General features: G+C 46.3%; 1 protein-coding gene and 1 pseudogene across 1 annotated transcript in view; both read right to left on the bottom strand.

Moving 5' to 3' along the window:
• Nucleotides 1-19298, bottom strand: part of MYO5C (myosin VC) — a 91612-nt gene that overhangs the window by 31339 nt on the left and 40975 nt on the right. Inside the window, exons 15-26 of the mRNA XM_063090049.1 lie at nucleotides 18194-18277; nucleotides 16447-16581; nucleotides 15901-15998; nucleotides 14958-15044; nucleotides 14353-14464; nucleotides 11961-12172; nucleotides 9473-9638; nucleotides 8988-9134; nucleotides 6947-7111; nucleotides 5563-5656; nucleotides 2427-2490; nucleotides 251-431 (exon numbers count right to left, since the gene is read on the bottom strand). Of these exons, the coding sequence (XP_062946119.1) occupies nucleotides 251-431; nucleotides 2427-2490; nucleotides 5563-5656; nucleotides 6947-7111; nucleotides 8988-9134; nucleotides 9473-9638; nucleotides 11961-12172; nucleotides 14353-14464; nucleotides 14958-15044; nucleotides 15901-15998; nucleotides 16447-16581; nucleotides 18194-18277 (1545 nt within the window). The remainder of the gene's footprint in view (nucleotides 1-250; nucleotides 432-2426; nucleotides 2491-5562; nucleotides 5657-6946; nucleotides 7112-8987; nucleotides 9135-9472; nucleotides 9639-11960; nucleotides 12173-14352; nucleotides 14465-14957; nucleotides 15045-15900; nucleotides 15999-16446; nucleotides 16582-18193; nucleotides 18278-19298) is intronic.
• On the bottom strand, nucleotides 2895-3006 carry LOC134374455 (small nucleolar RNA SNORA11; annotated as a pseudogene).

The following is a 19298-nucleotide window of genomic DNA, read 5'->3' as shown; positions in this document are numbered from 1 at the left end:
ATTTTATATAAATGTAATTCAAAAAAGTTAGAAAGTTGAATTTTAAAACATGAAAAACAATTATTGCTAAATCGAAGCCAGCCTGGGAGCTCACACTTGGGAGAACTGATGGTATTAGGGTCCTTTCACCTTTGGCCTTTACACAGGTGCTTTCAGCTGTCTGATCCCCTGGGGACAGGGAACCACTATGTCTCACATAGGTCAGATGACGTACCCAGAGGGCAGGCCTAAAAGGGAGAGGTGGCTCTACCTGTGCCTGTTTGCTCAGTCGGGACACTTCCCCCTTCAAGCCATCACAGGTGACGCGCTCCTTCCCCAGCTGCAGGTGAAGCTGCATCTTCTCTTCCTTGAGAGCTTTAATTTCTTCTTTCAAAGACTGGATCTGCTTCTCATAGTCTTGTGTTTTCAGCTCAAAATCTTTTTCAAGAAGTCTAGGCAGCAAAAGAAGAAAATAATTAATTTAGGATCGTCTCTACAGTCTTTACCTTGAATTAGAAAAGTACATCGATTTGAAAATGAGATGCCAGAAAGGAACAGACAAGTTAATTAGGACCTGTGGTGACAGTTCCAACAACAATAACCTCATTTTTAGCAGACCATTTCCTTTTCCCTTAGGTTAAAGGCAACTTCTTACACTTGGTCTGAGAAGCATGGCTGTACAATGATCACGTGCAGGGAACATAGGAGAGGGAGACTGAACTTGAAGACACTGGTTGTTGGGGCACTGTATTCCTGAAGCCACTTCCATGCAGTCCACTGGGGGAGGCAGCTTCTCTCAGCAAAGACCTTGGCATGTTCTGCCAAGTCCTGGCCCATTCCCAGTTCCAAGGATCCTACAGGGGCTTGGTTTCGTCCTAAACAAGTTAATGGAGCCATCTGATATGTCCAGGGGTGTAGTCCCTCAAAAATTCTAGAATAAAATGCAGCAAATTCAGGTACCCAAAAGTTCATGGAAACCCAAATCCTTGTGAGAGGGTTGCTCAATTAAACATGCGATGATTAACTCAGAAAATAGCTGAAGAGAGATACATGACTGAGACCAGCCCAACACTGCCCTCAGGGGCCGTGAGAACTGAAGTGGCTTCGGAGCTCTGTCACTTCAGTGCCTCAGTCTGCTGGCTGGGCTGCCCACTCAGTTCATTTTATGACTTGCTTTTATAGCACAAAGGGAAAAATTCTCAGGAAGAGAGCCATATTCCCCATACATTTCTGTTTGGTTTCCTTTTTAATAAGTAAAGGAATAACAATAAAAATGTTAACAAACTTTTAAATTTTGTTTTCAGGATCTTAAAAAATTGCAGTTCTCTCAAGAGGCCAGTAAAAACCATTGAAGAAACTGCAATTGGAAGTCTTATGTAAAAAGAATCTCAGACTTGCAGCCTGAACCAGTCAGGAGTGTGCCCACAGACTGCGGGCATCTTTGCACCTCTCAAGGGTTGTGACAGGGGCCAAGACTTCCCCGGGTGGCTGACCAGGGAGGGACCAGACCGAGCTACTGGGAAATTCTAATGAGGATGCAGAACAAGGGCCTAGAGAGAGTGAATAGTTTTACCCCCTCCGTTGGCCTGCCTAAGCTCTGACCTAGTTAGGATTGCAAAGAGCTCAGAGTGACCTGGCCGCTGCCTGGCTCTTGAAGCCCCCTGCTTGAAATGGTCACTCCCAAGTGGCCCTAGTACATGGAGAGATGCCAAGAGTTAAGCTCCTCTCCTAGAATTAGGAGTTCAATAAAGATTGTATTTTTCTAGGTAAATGAATTAAATAAGACATATTTAAAAACTGATGTAAGATCATGAAACACTTTATGCATTTAACTCTTGGGGCTCTTCAGTGATCTCCCCCTCCAAACACCCTGCCATGGACCCCTACTTTGAGATCTAAAACTTTTGAGTTGACCCCTTAAGAGAAGGGGAGTCCAGACTGGAGTCCTGGGAGATCAGCAAAGGGTGTCATATTGAGATAGGAAAAGTGGGTACATTACAAGGTCATGGGGACTTGCCTTAGTTTTTGTGAGTTGGGTCACATCCTTTATTTTCTGGGAAAAAAGCCAAGTTAACAGGTACAACAGGTGGGGGGAAGGAGGGAGGTTTATTTCCTAGGCAATCATCTGAATTCTTGGACTTGACAGAAGTTGAAGGGGGCGGCAGTCTGAAATTCTCACTGTCTTAGCAATAAAAAGAAAGTAAAAAGTTCCTGGTGGGCCACTGTCCCCATCCCACAGAAACACTGTGGGCAAATGCAGAAGCTAAGCAGTGTCTGAAGGTGCACACTATGGAACTTAGCTCTCACACATCCCAGTGTCTCTCACTTCCTAAAAGCAGTCACACCCTGCTCTCCTGGGTCTGTGATCTGCTATCTGCAAGCAGAGAGGCAAATTATAAAACAGAGAGAAGGAAGAGGTAGCTTGATGGCAAACAAGATCTCCATACGTTCTTTGTCGTTCTTCTTTCTGCACATCATCAAAGAGCTGCTTGGTGAGGTTGTCCATTTTTTCTGTGAAAAGAGAATGCTCTTTGAAACGTGTCTGCCAAACCAATGCCTTGATTGTTTCATGTCACGTTTAAGAAAGTGAGAATGTAAGAACAATCACGCAATACTTAACCACTAATGGGAATTAAGATGAGAGCGTTTGTCCTTTTTCATAAACTAGAATATAGATGAAGGGTTTTAAAATAATAATTCTCAAAAATTTGTCATGTTGGAATCTATGCATAGTTTCATTTACAGTACTTGTATTGGTCTGAATGCCATTTGTTTTATTTAAGTAGATATATTGGCTTTGAGGTAAATATTAAAAATAAACAAATATTTTCATTTGGGAAATAAATTTTCTTTGGAAAGAAAATGATCAATTTATGATAGGGTTTCCCAAGCTTGGGACTATGTTTTTATTTTTCACGTGTAGGGTATTTGTTCATAGGGAGGCCTCGTTACAATGACCCCAGATTCCTGTCGGGTGTGTTTCAGACAGAGAAGTCTTTCTTCAGGCCCCTGCTCTGAGCATAGCTTAGTGTGGCAGTATTTACACTTTGGGCTGGACAATTCTTCTTTGTGGAGAGAGGGCTGTCCTGTGGGTTGTAGGATATTTTTATTCTTATTTTTATTTATTTTATTTTATTTTTTGGTTGTAGGATTTTGAGCAGCATCCCTGGCTTCTACCCTTTGGAAGCCAGTAGCACCTCTGCTCCAGTAGTGAAAACTAAAAATTGCCAAATGTCCTGGCGGGAGGAGGAGCAAAAAGCACCCCAGTTGAGTACCACTCATCCATGGCAAGAAAGAAAATAATAAAGCATCTGTCTTCATCTGGGGAAGAGGAAACACACACACACACACAAAAAAGCAACTGTTCAGCTTAAATATAAGAGTCTCAAACACAAAGTCTATAGGTTAAAGGGGCACTTGACAATGAGGAAATGATCACCAGGGTTCAGGATGTCCCATGACTATGACAGCCCCACGTACCCAACATGCACATACACAACAGGGGCTACCAAAATGGGAGAACGGCAGATGCAGCCCATCAAAACGTGACATCCCTGTTTGCACTCAGGTGACACCTCATCCTTGAGTCATACCTCACCTCTGAGCCCCACCCCAGAGGGGAGCCCAGGCCTAAGGTGTCAATAAGCAATTCTCCAAATTACTTGGTTTTTTAAAAAAAGTCAAGTTTGGGCTGACCCCGTGGCTCACTTGGGAGAGTGCAGTGCTGGGAGCGCCGCGGCTGTGGGTTTGGATCCTATATAGGGATGGCTGGTGCGCTCACTGGCTGAGCATGTTGTGGGCGACACCAAGCCAAGGGTTACAATCCCCTTACCGGTCACAAAAAAAAAAAAAAAAAGCCAACAGTATAATGGTTTGTCTAATGCAGTGCCATATGTTTCTGAATCTAAATGACTGCTTCAGAGTGTGGTGAGTCAGCCAGAAAATACTGGCTGAAGTGCTTAAGCTTTGATTTAGAAGCCAGCATATCTAATATAACTTCGATTTTTAATTCACCAAAGTATTGGTTTCAATTCTGGTACCTACCATTTTAGGCCATTTGCTAATGAGCTAAAGAAGCTGCTCAAATGGGACTTTCTTCCCAAGGGCAAAGGGACGATGCTTATTTTAAGTGGAAACACCCCTTGATAACATACCTGGGTCATAGGTCATGAGGACAGGTTAGTGCTGTTCACGAAACAGCATTTGGCACGTGTGGGGAGACCCATGAGATAAGCAGATTATAACACAGTCATGCACCACATTACCATGATTTGTTCAATGACAGACCACACATAGGACGGTGGTTCCGAGATCATGGTGGCTATACCATAGAGCCTAGGTGTGCAGTAGGCTATACCATATAGGTTTGTGTAAGTACACTCTTTGACGTTCACACAATGATGAAATTAGTTGATGTTGCATTTCTCAGATTGTATCCCTGTTGTCATGCGACGCATGACTGTATAGAGTTTGAAAGTTTTCATGTAGTTTTTAGAGGGGGGTATAAAATTATTGACCCAAACATGTCAATGGTGTCAAATACATAATTTTCAGATCATGTTTCTGGGAATTTAAATGCTCTCATGAGAAATTACACTCAAAGAAGTTAGGAGAAAAACAAAAACAAAACCACCACCCAAGAGGAGTGTGTTGTAATAAGAAGGGTGGAGGTGGGTAAGCCCTTCCCTAACTCAGGTTCAAGGCTGACTCCCAGACCTCTGGCTGCCTGCTCCTCACTGACAGTTCCAAGGGCTCTGAGACCCACACCACCAGCCCTCAAGAGACGAGGTGGGAGCGTGCCTCACCCCACGTCAGCTCTCCTGCCCGGGGCCCTGTGCTCCCAAGGCTCCTCAGCATCCTGTCCTACCCACCACCAGCGGGGCCTGAGGCCCCACGAGCCTCCTAGGCCTGAACCCTTGTGCCCCTGCTGCCCCATGTCAGAGCTCAAGGAAAAGACCCCTGGACAAGATAATCAAGTGTGATGATTTAACTACTGGTTGGGGACCGCCAGGCTCATGTTGCTGTTGCCATTTCTGGGATTCAGCAAGTATTCTCAATTCAAATTTGAGCTGGAACGCTATGGAGGAACAGAGCTAGGCTAGGAGTGGCTGCTCCCCAGCCCTGAAGGAGAGTGATGCCCAGTGGTTCCAAGGTCTGCCCTTCCTTCAGGGCCAGGACAGTGGCAGAGGACGTGGGTACCACTTAGACTAATCAACTCTGACTGATGGGAAATTTTTCTGCAAATCCTTGGCAAGCAACAAATATTACTGCAGCATTACCCTGCCTGTGCATGAGGATCACCACAAAGTTTTTTTAAAAATACAGCTGTCTGAACCACCCCTCCCCCACCACCACCCAGACACACACACCCATTTCCAGACAAAAGATGGAAATGAAACAGACAGACCTGTAGGGTAAAGTTACCACAATCTAAATATAGTTATTGCCTAAGGAGCAAACATTTTACGCTACACTAAGTATGCACCAGAGACCCCTGACCCTAAAACTTGGTCACACCCGACCTTCACATGCGGGATGACTGGATAAGAGACACGTGGATCTGTGGGCACCCTGGAGCTTTACCTTTCAACTCCTCAGTCTTCTCCCGAAGCTTCATCTGCATTTGCTCTTTCTGTATTTCCAGTTCTGAATTATGCTTCTGAAGCTTTGCCAATTTCTAGCAAAGGGAAGGGGGAAAAAAAGACAACACTTTTTAAAAGCCTTGCTTCAAGTTTGTTACCACTGCCTTTCTTGGTGAAAAGATGCATATTCTTAAGTTAGTTTTCCCCTCAGCTCCTGTCCATTGATGGCAGCTGGCACCAGCTCACTGCAAGACGCTGCATTTTGTTTCATATGCAAGAGCTCAATGTGACTTCAGGGCAGACACTCTTCCCAACCAGGCCCAGCAGTGGCTGAAACCAGGGAGAAAGAACCAAATCCAAGGTCTCCTCAATGTTGGAGAAATGCCTCTATCCTTTTCTTGAGCTACTTGATAGCCAGGGGAATTTACATGTTTAATATAATTACTTAGTTTGTGACATAAAGCGGACTCACACTTTGAGACTGCTATGAGTCAGGGAAGATGTATGAGCATAGCAAACTATATTTCAGCTTCTCTAGGTACAGTGCCTGCTGGGCTGGCTTCTGCAGCCCTTTGGTGTTGACGGTTGGTGACTGGCAGTGCTGGCGATGCCATCAGCAGCAGGTGGGTGCACTCAGGCACCTGGTCATAGGGAGGGCAGAAAGATGCCTTCTGGGGCTCCAGGCAACCAGCCCTGGGTGCTGTAGGACTTCAGAAAACACAGGAAAGTGGACACTGATAAAGGCCACCTCCTTAAAACACATTAGCTTATGCTTGTGCAGGGTCTCATGGCAGGCATTTGGCTAAATTATTTCATCGGACAATTTTATCTTCATGACAACCTTGACAGTCCCTTTTTGTTATTCCCATTTTGCATATGAGGAAACTAAATTCAGAGAGGGTAAATGACTTGGTCAAGGCTTCCCAGCCAGACAACAGCAAAGACAAGATTAGAACTTAGGACATCTGATTTTTATACCTACTGTTCTTTTCACTACACCGCAGAGATGAAAACCTCCCCAAGCTTTGCATCACTATTCAGGGGAAGACATCAGGCACAGACCTGATGGACAAGTGACAGGGAACCGAGGTCATCCTGAGAGAGAGGGATGCACCCAGCAGGGGTCCTGCCTGGGTCTTTCCTCACTTTGCAAAAGTTGAAAGAGAAAACTTGTGCTGCACTTCTCAAGCGGAAGCCTCCTCTTCCCCTAGACTCTAGTCCTCTGATCTCCCTCCCCTAAAAGGCAGGCTTCCTTTGGTAATGGAAGCCAATAGCAAAATGTGATTCACTCTGCAGAAATCCACTTTACAGGACAAGCTCGCAAGGCTCGTCTCTTCCACAGAAAGAGTCCCAGGAATTTCTACATTCATGAACCGGCACCTGACCTCTTCCACGGCTTCCCTGTATCTCCTCCCCTTCTCCTCGGAACTCTGCCTCTGCGTGGCTGCTCTTTCCAGTTCTGCTTCCAGCTTCTGAACCTTTTCCACATCACTGGCCCGAAGAGTGGCCAGGCTGGTCAGCTTCTCCACCAGCCCGTGGTTCTCTTTGTTCTAGAGAAAAGAAACATTCTAGAAGCTCATCTGAAATAAAACAGCTGTTCCATTTACTTCTCACACCTCTCACAGGGCATCTAAATCTATCACAGGCTTATTAGCACTGGTCACATTGACCATCACGTTGGCATTTATTAGCTTCTTCCTCACAGTGAAACTAGGGAGGCAGTTCTCATCAGGTAAATCTTCCTGAGCCGGTGGCACTCCTAGTGTGGGACCCGTCCAACCCTGGAGCTCCAGGACAACCCTACTGTTATGGGCTGAACTGTGTCACCCCTGAAATCATGTTGAAGCCCTAACCTGTGTACCTTGGAATATGACTATATTTGAAAATAAGGCCTTTAAAATGAGGCTGTTAGGGTGGGCCCTAATCCAGTATGACTGGTGTCCTTATAAGAAGAGGACATTAGGACACACACAGAGGGAAGACCACATGAAGACACAGGGAGAAGACGGCCATCTACAAGCCAAGGAGGAGGTCTCAGAGGAAACCAACCCTGCCAACACCTTGATCTGGGGCTTCCAGCCTGCAGAACTGTGAGACAATAAATTTCTGTGGTTTAAGCCATCAGTCAATGGTACTTTGTTATGGCAGCTCTAGCAAACTGGTATACCTAGTCTAGAGCGCAGGCAGCACGTGCACTCCCACCAGGCTTTGCTTCCTGTTGGCCATGGCTACTTTCAAGTGCTAAGTTTATTTGTTCACACATTCATGTACTCATTAAGGACCCATACGGTATAGCTTAGGACTACTAACTAAAAATTATAGGAGGCCGTTGCTCTGGACTAAACTCCTGCACGAGGCCCCAACAGACCAGACTAAAATCAAATTGGAGTTAGCCATGATGAGGTTCCATGTCACCAAACCAAAACTAAGTTGTTATCCGGCTTTCCCATAAATTAGGAGAGAGAGATGACAGCCAAATTTTCCAAACAGGCCAGTTTCAATAGGCATGACGGTGGAGTTCCCTCTGCTTTAATCCTTACAACAAAAGGTAACCTGACGCTAACCAATCAGTTATTTCTTGGCTGTTCTGTCTCCCTGTCCCCACCTTATAGGGAAAGTAACTTTGAAATGATCAATCTGCTTTTTGGTTTTTGTTTCTGCTTTCTTCAGCTCTTTTCTGGCTATAAAACCAACCTCCTCTGCTTGGCTCATTGGAATATTTATTTTGTTTTATGGAATGAAGTATTGCGCAATTCTAGAATCGCAATAAATCCAATTGAGATCTTTAAACTAAATTTGTTGTAATTTTGTCCTTTGACAGGGCTAAGTTTAATGTCCACCTTAGGATAACCTTGGTATTATTTGAGACAGGCCCAGGAGTGAGGTTTATAGATCTGGACACAGCATATTCCACAGCTCTCCCTACTGGCTGAGAGCATATGGATTTTTTTTCCCTACTGGTAGAAATGGTATGGGGAATCTTTCCAAAGTAGGGAGGGCTGCAGCTAGACCCTCTGGCACCTGTGGGCAAATTAGAAAATGACAGCTCCTCTGGGCCGATGCAGTCCTGAGAGAGCATGTCTGGCATGCAGACAGTGTCTTTGTCCAAATTAGAAAAAGGCACCCCTGCCTCAAGGCAGCACAGTTTCACACAGGAGACACATGTCTTGGCAAGTGGAGCCAGGCTGAATTTCAGCCCCACTTGCCCTCTTGGGCAGGTGCCCTTGTGCAGTGTATAACCTACACAACCATATGAAGCAACCCTTTATGGTGTGCTTCTGTTTTCTAGCTCAGGTGGTCCGTATAAACTGTTTGAACCTCCTAACATGGTCATTCATCTTAACAGCATAGCTATGGAACTGGTCTGGAACAAAATTAAGCTATGTTAGAAAAAGCAGATATGAAAGATACATTACAAACTCGTACTTGATCTTCCAGCTTTTTCTGCAAACGCTGGACCCTGTAAGTAAGCTGAATGTTGAGCACGAATCGTCGGATATTCTGGAATCTGCGCCTGGCCAGCCATGCCCGTGCGTATTTCTGAAGGATCACAGCCTTGTGTTCCTCCAGCATCTTTAAAACAAGATTTTGTGACATATAAACTAGATCTCCTCTGCTTCTCTCACCAACTTCTCCAATCTTAGAAGATGCAACTATCAAAGTGCTCCCGCAGTGTAAAACACAAATTTCTTATCATCAGCCTGCAGAGGCCTATTACAACTAGACTTTTGAAACAATAACTGAATCCCACCCATCCATAGCAGACACGTATGAACAGACCCTTTCATACCAGAACTCCCTGCTCTCTAGGAAGCTCTTCAGGCAGAAAAACCATCTCACTACTGTTGGTAAAAAGTAGCATGAGTCCCTGAAATCCTGTGTCCCAAGGGAGCACGTGGTCCCCGCCGTACCTTTCGATACCTCCTCCGCGCCAGGAATCCTCGGGTGTAGGCCTGGACGGTGATGGTGGTGACACGGATCAGCTGGTATAGACTGCGAACGAGATACCCGCGGCAGTGCTTCTGAATGACTATGGCTGCCCATGCTTCTTTTAAGGCTGTTGCAGTAATAGCTTTCCTTGGTTTAAAAAAAACGTAGGGTAGATCTGTTATCCACAGAGCATTGACTCCCACTACAGAATTGGATAGCACTTTTTTAATAAGGAAAATTCAAATGTTTTGCATCCCTACATATTAAACTCTGCACATGGTTTATTCTAATGCCTACTCGAGGCCAGTCCTCAGTTACCTCTGCTTTCTACCCTAATCTGAAGATGGATCCATTCCATTCATCGAGGCACCATGTGGGAACTTTCAAACTGTTCATATTCAGGTGGATTGATCCACCTCCACTCGGTACCCACAGAGACCATGACAAGGACACTGTGCACTGACACTGAGCTTGCTCATTCCTCCACCCGTTCACTCACGAGATAAATCACACTGGAGGCTCTAGATCAGGGTTTGGTAAACTACAGTCTGAGGGCCAAATCCAGCTGCTGCCTGTCACCATCAAGTTTCACTGGAGCACAGTCATACCTTCTATTTACCATATTGCCCCCGACTGTTTTCATGCTACACCGTGGAGTTGAATAGTTGTGACAGAGACCATATGGCCCCCAAAGTCTCAAACTGCTATCTGGCCCTTTACAGGAAAATTTTGTCAACCCCTGTCTAAAGGGCTGGAGGTGAAGACAAAGTTCTTGCTGTCAGAGTTTACAATCTCATGGAGCAGACAGACTTGTAAGCAGCCAAAAAAGAGGAAAAATAAAATAAGTACTAAAGATCTGTAAGCAGAGGGAAAGGAATACTCATTCTGCTTGGGAAGAGGTGATATGCGAGGCAGCCCTTGATGGAAAAGCAGGATTTCTGTAGACAGTGAAGGCTGAAACCTGTCTGAGGGGCCAGCACGAAGAAAGACAAGGAGACCTCACAGGGCCTGAAATATTTGGAAAAAGGAAATTTGTCTGGAATTGCTAGGATATAGGATGCATGGAGAAAATTAATAGTCAATGAGACTAGAAAAATGGATGGATACCATTTGTTACCTTAAAAATATATTTATTGAAACCTACTATGTGATAGCCACCATGCTAGGTCCTAGAAATAGGTGCAACGAGAACAGACCAGCACGGCCCCTGCTCTCATAGAGCTTCCTTTCTTTTGAATGTGCCTAGGCCAGGGAAGGCTTTGAATACTACGTGCAAGACTGAATGCTATTCTGTAGGAAACAGAGGGTCATGAGAGGCATTCAAGGCAGGAGCAGAGTAGTAGCCCAATCAGGCCCTGCTTTAGGAAGATGGGTGAGGGGACAGCAGGTGGAGGGCTGAGCTGTCAGTGACAAGCAGTGGAGATGAAGGCCTGATCCAGGGCAGGAGCTGATGGAGCGAATGTGGCAGGCACAAGAGGCAAGCAAGGTGGAACGATCAGTCTTTGAGAGTCCCAAGTGAAAGGGGCATGGGTGTGTGGCAGAAGATAAATCCGAGACTCCCAGCCCTGGAGACTGCTGTGATTAACTGAACCAGAAGCACAGGAGAGCAAGCAAGCCTGGCTGTGTGTGGCACGCCATGCCAATCATGTGGAGAAGCCTGGATGCTGCTGGAGGTCAGGCTCAGAGACACGGCCTGACCCTTAAACACCTGCCTTCTCAGCTATCGTCACAACCTCCCAAAGGGGGAGTGGGGCAGACATTCAGAAACACAGTTCATCTGGGAAGGATGCCCAACACACAGGCCAGCCCAGCACAGCCTCCTGGGAGCACCCTGGCCCCACACTCTCCAACAGGTACAGTGAAGCCATGGAAAGTCACAGAATGTCTGTGTCCTTCAGTGGGCTGCAGGGTCATGTGGACTCTCAGGACCCCTTGAGGAGGGGTGGGATTAGCGGGCCTGGGGAACTGCCCACCTGTTGGCCATCCCCTCACTGGGACGGCCTCAGTCTTCCCACCCAGGGGTCCTGTGACTGGCTTTCTGGTAAAGTCTTGCAATGGGTCCCCTCTGCCATGTTCTACCCACCCCATTGCAGGCAGGCTGGTCAGCGGCTACTCTTGGCATCTTTACTCAGGGTCTTCTCTAGTACCCTGATGGTCTTGGGCATTTTCAGCTCCCACAGGGAAGGGGCCCCATACCTCTACCTGGTCTCACCAGGAACTCCAGTGCTCTTCAGCAACACCCTGATCAGGGCTTCCTCCCTTCAGGGTCCTGGTCCTCAGCTCTGCCACACAGGGACACCAGCCAGAGTCCACACTATAGACTGGGGACATGCCCTTTTCACTTCAAGGCTTGTGGCCACTGGGGGGACCCACACACAGGTCTGCACCCTGGGTCCTAGGAGAGAAGTAACTCATCCTTGACAGGTCCTCCTCCTACAATTCCACAATTCCTCCTTGATTCCAACGTACCTCATGGTTTTCTGACCCCGGAAGTACTGCTGGATTATCAGGGCAGCTTGTCTCTCTCGGAGGAATTTTTTCCTCTGGAGCCAGCCACGGATGTGCTTTTGTATCACAACACAACCCTGCCTCAGTTTATCTAACCGGAGTTTCTCTAAATAAGCTACTTGTCCTGCTCTGAAGAAGATTTTCGTTTTACCAAATTTGTACTGATTAGAATCCTGGAAGAGAAAAACAACATAATTAGAAAGAAAACCTTCTAACTTTTCTATAGTATATGGAAAAGATGTTTAGAGATTCAAAGATTCCAGAAACATTGTTATTTTGACATAAAGCAGAAAAATTCTGATCATGATCTGGAAATTCATACTTGAAGTTGTTTGATTAAAACCATGGCAGAGGAGATTAGAACGGACTTCCAGTCAAGATGGCAAAATAGATGGTCCCCAGCATCACTCTCTCCCGCAAATCAACTAATTTACAAATATTAAAAAGCAATGATGGCCAAGCTGGGGCTGCTAGAGATCAGGGGAAGAGGAGGAGAGACCTATGGAGTACACGAAGGCAGGAGAAACCACAATGTGAGAAAGAAAGAAAGAACCGCTCTGACCGTTTTGAGCCCTGGCTACTTCAAGGCTGGAGCTGCTGAGAGCACAGAGCAGGAGCTGGCAAAAGCCGCAGCTGTGCCCTTTGGATGAAGTTGCTTGGAGGTGGCAGGGGAGAAGAGGGCCTTGGTGGCTCCCAGGACAGCAAGACCACTAATAGGGTTCCCGTGGACCCACATAGGAGGGAGGAGCCAGAACAACTGAAAAAAGGAGCCACTCAGAGGCCAGTAAGTCATCACAAGGGACCTGTACATGGCCTGTCGCATGGGAAGTGTTTGGAGCATGGGCTGTAGGGGAGACGGGTCCACAGGGGGAACATTGGGGCACAGCAAGAACAGGTGATCCACTCTCCAGTCAGCGTAAGACCACTCAGAGTATATTGCTCAGGAATATAGAACTGCAGGGGTGCGGTTTGCTGAAAAGACTCAGGCACAGACCAGAATTTTTACACAACCCAGGTGTATCAGATCCACAAGACCCAGAAATACCTATAATGTCAACCATTAAACCCTGAGCTGCACAAAAAGCCTTCTCCAGAGAATCAGCAGCAAAGCAACATTTTAGTTCAACCACAGAGTTCAAGTGCTGGTTCCCAAAGGAAGTTCCCGCATTTTAGAAGTAAGCAAAGGACAACAAATTAGTTACAGTACAGAGTTTAAGTGGTGGGAGTAGTTAATAATCCAACACAGAACCGGAAGAAAAAACAAAATAACCACAGACCAAGACAAAGTTTAATATTAACTAGTAAAGGTCTCACATCACCAAAGAACATCTATAAAACCTAGAAGGACCAGAGGTCCCCTGGGCTACCAAGCCACAGAGGGGGGATGGCCAGGGGCCCCAGCCATGTTCCTGACACCCACAACCAGCCCAGTGACAACCACTGAACTGCTGCAGGAAGTGCCCTGGGGTCCTAAACTGGGGTGGTGGGGGGGCGAGGGCTTCAGCCACACCCCCATGACTTCTGCACCCAGCCCAGCAATGACCAAACCACCACTGGTAGCCCCCTGGTCTCCCCTTCAGGAATGAGGGGGGTGCTACAGGTCTCAACCCCATCCCCCCTCCTTCCTCCTTCTCACACCCTATTTCCTTCCCCCTTCTCTCTGCCCCTTCCCCCCAATTGCTCCGTAACAACATCAAAGAAGGTAAAAGAGTAATATTAATAAATAAATAAACTTAAAAAGAATAAAACCACAGTAGAGGACAAACAGAACTTGGGGTAGGGGACCCATCTGTGGGGTGAGAGGGGTGGGTCCGCTCTCAATGACACTGTCAGGCTGTTGGAGAACCGCAGCTGTGCTCACATGGTGTCCACTTAAGAGCAGGAGAACCTGGAAAAGTATGGCTCTCTGTCTGCATTTTGGGTTCTCTTCACTAGCCCCTCTGTTGGCCGTCATAACATCCCACCCTCTTTTCCATCATAACTCACTGCTTTGGCAATAGTCTAAATCCATGCTGAACACGTGTCTGGGCCCACTTGGTAACCAGCTCAGTTAACCATACCCTATAAGCCAGGTCCATGGAAGACTGGATTCGACTGTGGGAGAACAAAGCAGGACAGAAGGACACTGGGGAAGGCCAAAGTTCGAATTTGGGTCCCTGAAGGAGACTCCTGCCATCAGGGGATCTTGCCCCAGTGAGCTGTCTGCTCTGGTCTCCTTAGCATACAAATGCTCGGGCGTGTTTTCTTTCATCTCAGGCATTCATGACGACTCAGAGGCAAAGGTGAAGAAACACGTTTGGGAGGCATGTTTCCCAGGGAGAGCCCATGATGCCAGGAGGTGAGGAGGACTGACCTGGATGAGCCTGTGTAAAACCACCTTGCACACCTCCTTCTTGTCACCACAGGAGAGCTCTGGCTTGGTCATGAGGATGCTGTAGCGACTGTAGAACTCGATGTACGTCCACCTGGAGAACAGAAGAGGGCGCTGGGCCAGGTGGGCCAGAGACAAGGCTCACGTCCGGGACCCCCTGCCCTACCAGCCCTGTGTGGTGGGGGTGGCAGGGCGGAGTCTGTTCTGCTGATGACGACACTGATCTTTGATCCCCTCTCCCAGGGACACCACCATACCACTCCAAGCACACCTGTTTGCTCTCTCTTCCTGCCCAAGTAGTTGTCCTCCTCATCCCCACAGCTCTCTGTCCCAGCACACTGGCGAGACAGCAGGAACCGTCACCAGCAGCTGCGGGGGGGGATGGGCTGGTGGGGGTGGCCTCTGTCCCCCACACAGCTACTTCTCACCCTTTTCTCACCTTCCCACAGGACAGTTGAAAAAATCTTAAGGGACTTTTACAGAAGCCAAAAGTGTGTGTCACAAAGAACATGGCAGCCACACCCTTGGGTCTGAGCATAGACCTGAAGTTGGACACGTTTCCCCCAACACAAGGACTGACAACGTACCTGGAAGGGTAGCTCTGTGCACTGATGCGAATTGTTTCTAAAACGCCACAGGCTCGCAGTTGCTGAACGATTCTTTTGGAGTCAAACCTTCAAGAAGATGTTTTATGATGTGTCAAGGCATCATAATTGATAAAGACACCCATAAATGGCATAGCAGACCTGCCTAGACTGCCAACTCCCAGACAGCCAACCCTCTAATTCCCATGCCAGGCACATTGCTTAATAAACACCTGCTGAATATCCCTGGAAAACAGCACTTCTGTGGAACAGTTGAGAAAGCTGTGTGGGGATCTGGGAAAAGGAGCAACTGGCTCTGGTGGAGGCGAAAGGGAGATATAGGGGATGGCCTTTGGGTCGAGCTTTAAATGACAACCAGAATGGAAAACGATGTGTGAGTTCACCTGGTCCAAGCCCTGTGCGATGCTTGAATTTCCTTCACAAAGCACCCAACAAGTGCTAACCCTCTGGCTTAGCCTGACCCTTTGGTGACCCTTTGGCCACCTCCACAGACAGCTTGTCCCCCTTTAGATACCCTTTCTAGCTCTGGTAAGCCAACGGGACTCTACAGCTTACACTCTGGGTTCTGGGTCTCCTCCTTGGGGCCCCTGAGAACAAGCCTAACATCTACGCAGTGTGTGAGGGCGAATCTCACCCTCTGCAGGCTGTTGTCTACAAAGACAAATGAGCTCCTCTTATGATCAAGCAGAAGGTTCTGGCTTTCTCAGCTGCATGAACTTTAAGACTATTCTTTCGAGTCTCACCCCTCTGCTTAGCCCTGGAGATGAGGCGGCTTAGCCAGAGGGGTTGTGCGAATGTGAGGGCACCGCTGTTTTAAGTCATTAAAAATCCCAGAAACAGAGTAAAGTTCATGACAAATTCTCCATGATTGGGAGAGAAACAGCTTCCCCCATGTTTTCATTCTCTGTGGCATGAGAACACTTACTCAAAGGGCAATTTCTCATCATTAGGCTTGATACAGCGAACATAGTGGGGCGTCGTGGCATTGAGGGTCTCCATGAGCAAGTACAGGGAGCTGCGGAACTAGGGAGCAAGGACAGAGAGCAAACGTTGTGCTGCTGTAATTTAATGCTTAGACCAAGGTAAACAGAAAAGTCCAGGTTTCATAAGTTACTCAATAAGAAGAAAAGGTAGCTTCATGCATGAACACTTGTGATGAAAGGTTTTGATCCATGACTGTGATTTATTAGTATGTCCTACTGTCCTGATTGAATGCTGCCCTGTCCAATACCCCCCCCCATAGCAGAGAACTTAGTAAATCATGTTATCGTGTAAAGGTGTAGCTTGCTCAGGTGTATGTGGCCTTGGAGGTTGAGGTACAATGACAATGAACTTTTGCATCTGTGTGTGAATTAGATTTGAAGAGGCCCGGTGTCCACATCCAGGCCTGGAATGTGGGTCGTCCGAGTATCTGGCTCCTTGAAGCCTGGCCTGCCCTTGTGCCCCTCACCCTCAGACACCACCTCAGTACCTTGCTTCCAACTGTGGTCCGGAAATGCTTGCTGTTTGGCTTGATGACTTGCTTTGCAGATTTAACTGTGATCATTGAACCGAAAGGGGAAGAAGGAACTGGATTTTCTTGAAAAAAGTTGGCACAGAGATGAAACTGGAAGAGATAGATAGGATTTCAATGGCTAAAAGCATTTGCCCATGGTCCTCAGCTGGTACAAACCAAATAAATCGTCATAGCAACCCTCCTACACTAGTGGAGAGTAAAGTAACAACCTCAGCCAATAACTACAGCCAAATCTCAACTGTAGAAGAGGGTCAAATTCACTAGGAGTGGCCCACAGCTTCTTTCCCAGGAATGGGACAGAGAAGAAAACCGTGAATGTCTGTATGTGGGTATCACCGTAAGTGTCAGAAATGTGGAAACATTTACTATTCCCACTTTCGTGCCTTGTTTCCACCTAGAATCTCTCATCCTTGCAGATCCAAACTCCACCCACGGATCAAGGTTCTGTTAAAATGTTTTCCAGCCCCAACCCTTTGCAATACCTCCTCTGGTGTCCCAGCATGAATTAATCCCAGCTTCTCTCAACTGTCTTCATCTTTTACTGATACCTCATTTAGGCACTTATTACTTTCTGTCTTGCCTCAGTTATTTCTTTAATTGTCTTATCTTCTCTCAGAGTGAACCTCATATTTTGTTCTTTTAAACCAGACACTGATAATGTCCTTCCAGGAAGGACCCTGCCTACTGCTTCCTTGTATGCCCCTGGGGAAAGGGTGGATCTGAAATTCCCGTCTCAGTGAGCACGTCTGCTCAGTGGAGAGACCCCTTTGTGCTTTGGCGAGATTTGCCTCCACCTTTCAGACTGCATCCCAGGGTAAGCTTGGGGTTGAGTAAATAATTGGTGAATTAAGTTAACTAATTTTGTGCACAAGAGGGGAGGCCATTCTAACACAATGCTCTATCATAAATCAGTTTTAATAACCGAAGATGTCATGGCCTGGGATTGATTTATAATCATTAGTGCAAGTGTGACGCTCATTTGGGAAATTGTCAAAAATCTTGAACATCAACAAGGGACTGGGATCTTTTAAAAGAGGGAAAATAAATGTAATAACCAAATCATCATAAAAGTGGAGGCTTATGTATGAAATAGTCTCAAAATTTAATAAAGAAATGTTCAAAGTGGAAAAGAAAAAGCTGTAAGTCATTGTTTTGGAGGCACCATTTGTCATATAGAAGTGTGGATGTGAGGACCTTGCACCACTCCCTTCCGTAGTCCCTCACTCTCAGTCTTGTGTTGATTTTCCTCGAGCACTTAGCACTAACCGACATTGCTTGTTTGCATGTTTAAGGTATGTTGCTCCCTCTAGAATCTGGGCTCCACCAGCCCTGTTCACTGCTGTATTCTCAGAATTTAGGACAGTGCCCGGTGCATGGTAAAAAAAACACATGAATGAATGAATAAAATGAGGATTGTGATTCTTGAACTGGTTGTATTAGTTGTCCTGTCTCTGTGTCATCTGTACATTTGATTTCTGATTTTGCATACAGTGGAGATTTACGATGCCTCCAATGCTAGAAAGAGGTTTCCGTTAAAATTCCAAAATAGTTATTTTTTGTATCTATGAGCTACAAATTGCTACTGTCCAGACAGTTCACATACAGACACGCACACACACTTCTTACTCTTTCCTAATACACATCTAGATCCATGTTAATTACATAATGAATATCATTTATTACTCCTTAAAACACTACAAACCTTGCTCGCTCTCAGGATTTCAACCAGCATGTCATAGACAGTGTCTCTGTTCTTCTCAAGGAAACCTTCACATTTATACTCTACCTATATGGAGAAAGGAATTAATTATTTTCAAAGAGGCCAAAGCAGATACCATCTAAATACAAGTTTCATTTCTTTTTAAAGAGAGATTAATAAAGGGAACATAAATACAATCTTACAAAGAAATTCAGTTTCTGTTTATCACAGCAACCCCATCATGTATGAACTTAAAAAGCTGGAAATATCTCTTCTGATGCAAAATGCCAGCCTCTCCCACTGCCTGGATTTCTCACTAGCCCACTGACCACTCTGCATTCACAAGAAGATCTGGCTTAGGGCTTCCTTTGCCTTTAGAGCCTGCAGGAGGAGTAAAAAAGCTCAGCAGTGACCAGTGGGTTCAAACAGAGATGTTTTCCTAAATCAGCATTAATATGGTAGAAAGGAAAGAAAAACTGGCCAGCTGACCACCATGCTCTTGAGGCTCAACAAGCCCTTGGAGGCAGGTTCAGAGTGGGGAAACGTCTGCACTGCTTGAGTCTGGCTTGGAGAAACTCTCCATGCTGCCCTTTCTGACTAGTAAGGCTTCTGGAATCCCTCAAACAACATATCCAGGGAGCTGCTTAAACATTCAAACCGTCGTAGCTTATGCCTCTGGGGTATATGTTCTAATATGTGATATGGATTTTTATAAATTAAGAAAAATATTAACAATTAATTTTAAAAAGTTGGCTACAAGGAAACAGGCTTTCAGGGGCACTAGAATCTGGAGGCAGAAAGGGTCCCTTGGGCATGGACTCTGCTGGTCCCCCTGGGTGAGGAAGTTGTTCTTGCTGGTGGGTTAAGAACCAGGAGCACTGACTGTAAACACTCCCTTGGGAATGAAGTTCATGGATAGCTGCACAAATTCTTCTAGAATGGTGGTGTGGGCCACTAGTGACAGTGTCACAGGCAGTGGGTACCTTTGCTGGGGCACCGGGGACCAAGGGAAAAGGTGCTGAGTTGCTGCATCTAAGCAGAGCTGCCTTGCTTTCAACACAATTTTATCTCCTTGGCTAATTAGATTGAGAACCTAATCTAACCCTAT

The sequence above is a fragment of the Cynocephalus volans genome, chromosome 3, assembly GCF_027409185.1.
Source record: "Cynocephalus volans isolate mCynVol1 chromosome 3, mCynVol1.pri, whole genome shotgun sequence".
Taxonomy (NCBI): Eukaryota; Metazoa; Chordata; class Mammalia; order Dermoptera; family Cynocephalidae; genus Cynocephalus; species Cynocephalus volans.
Note: the sequence above shows the minus strand (reverse complement) of the source record. Positions and strands in the feature narration are given on the sequence as shown.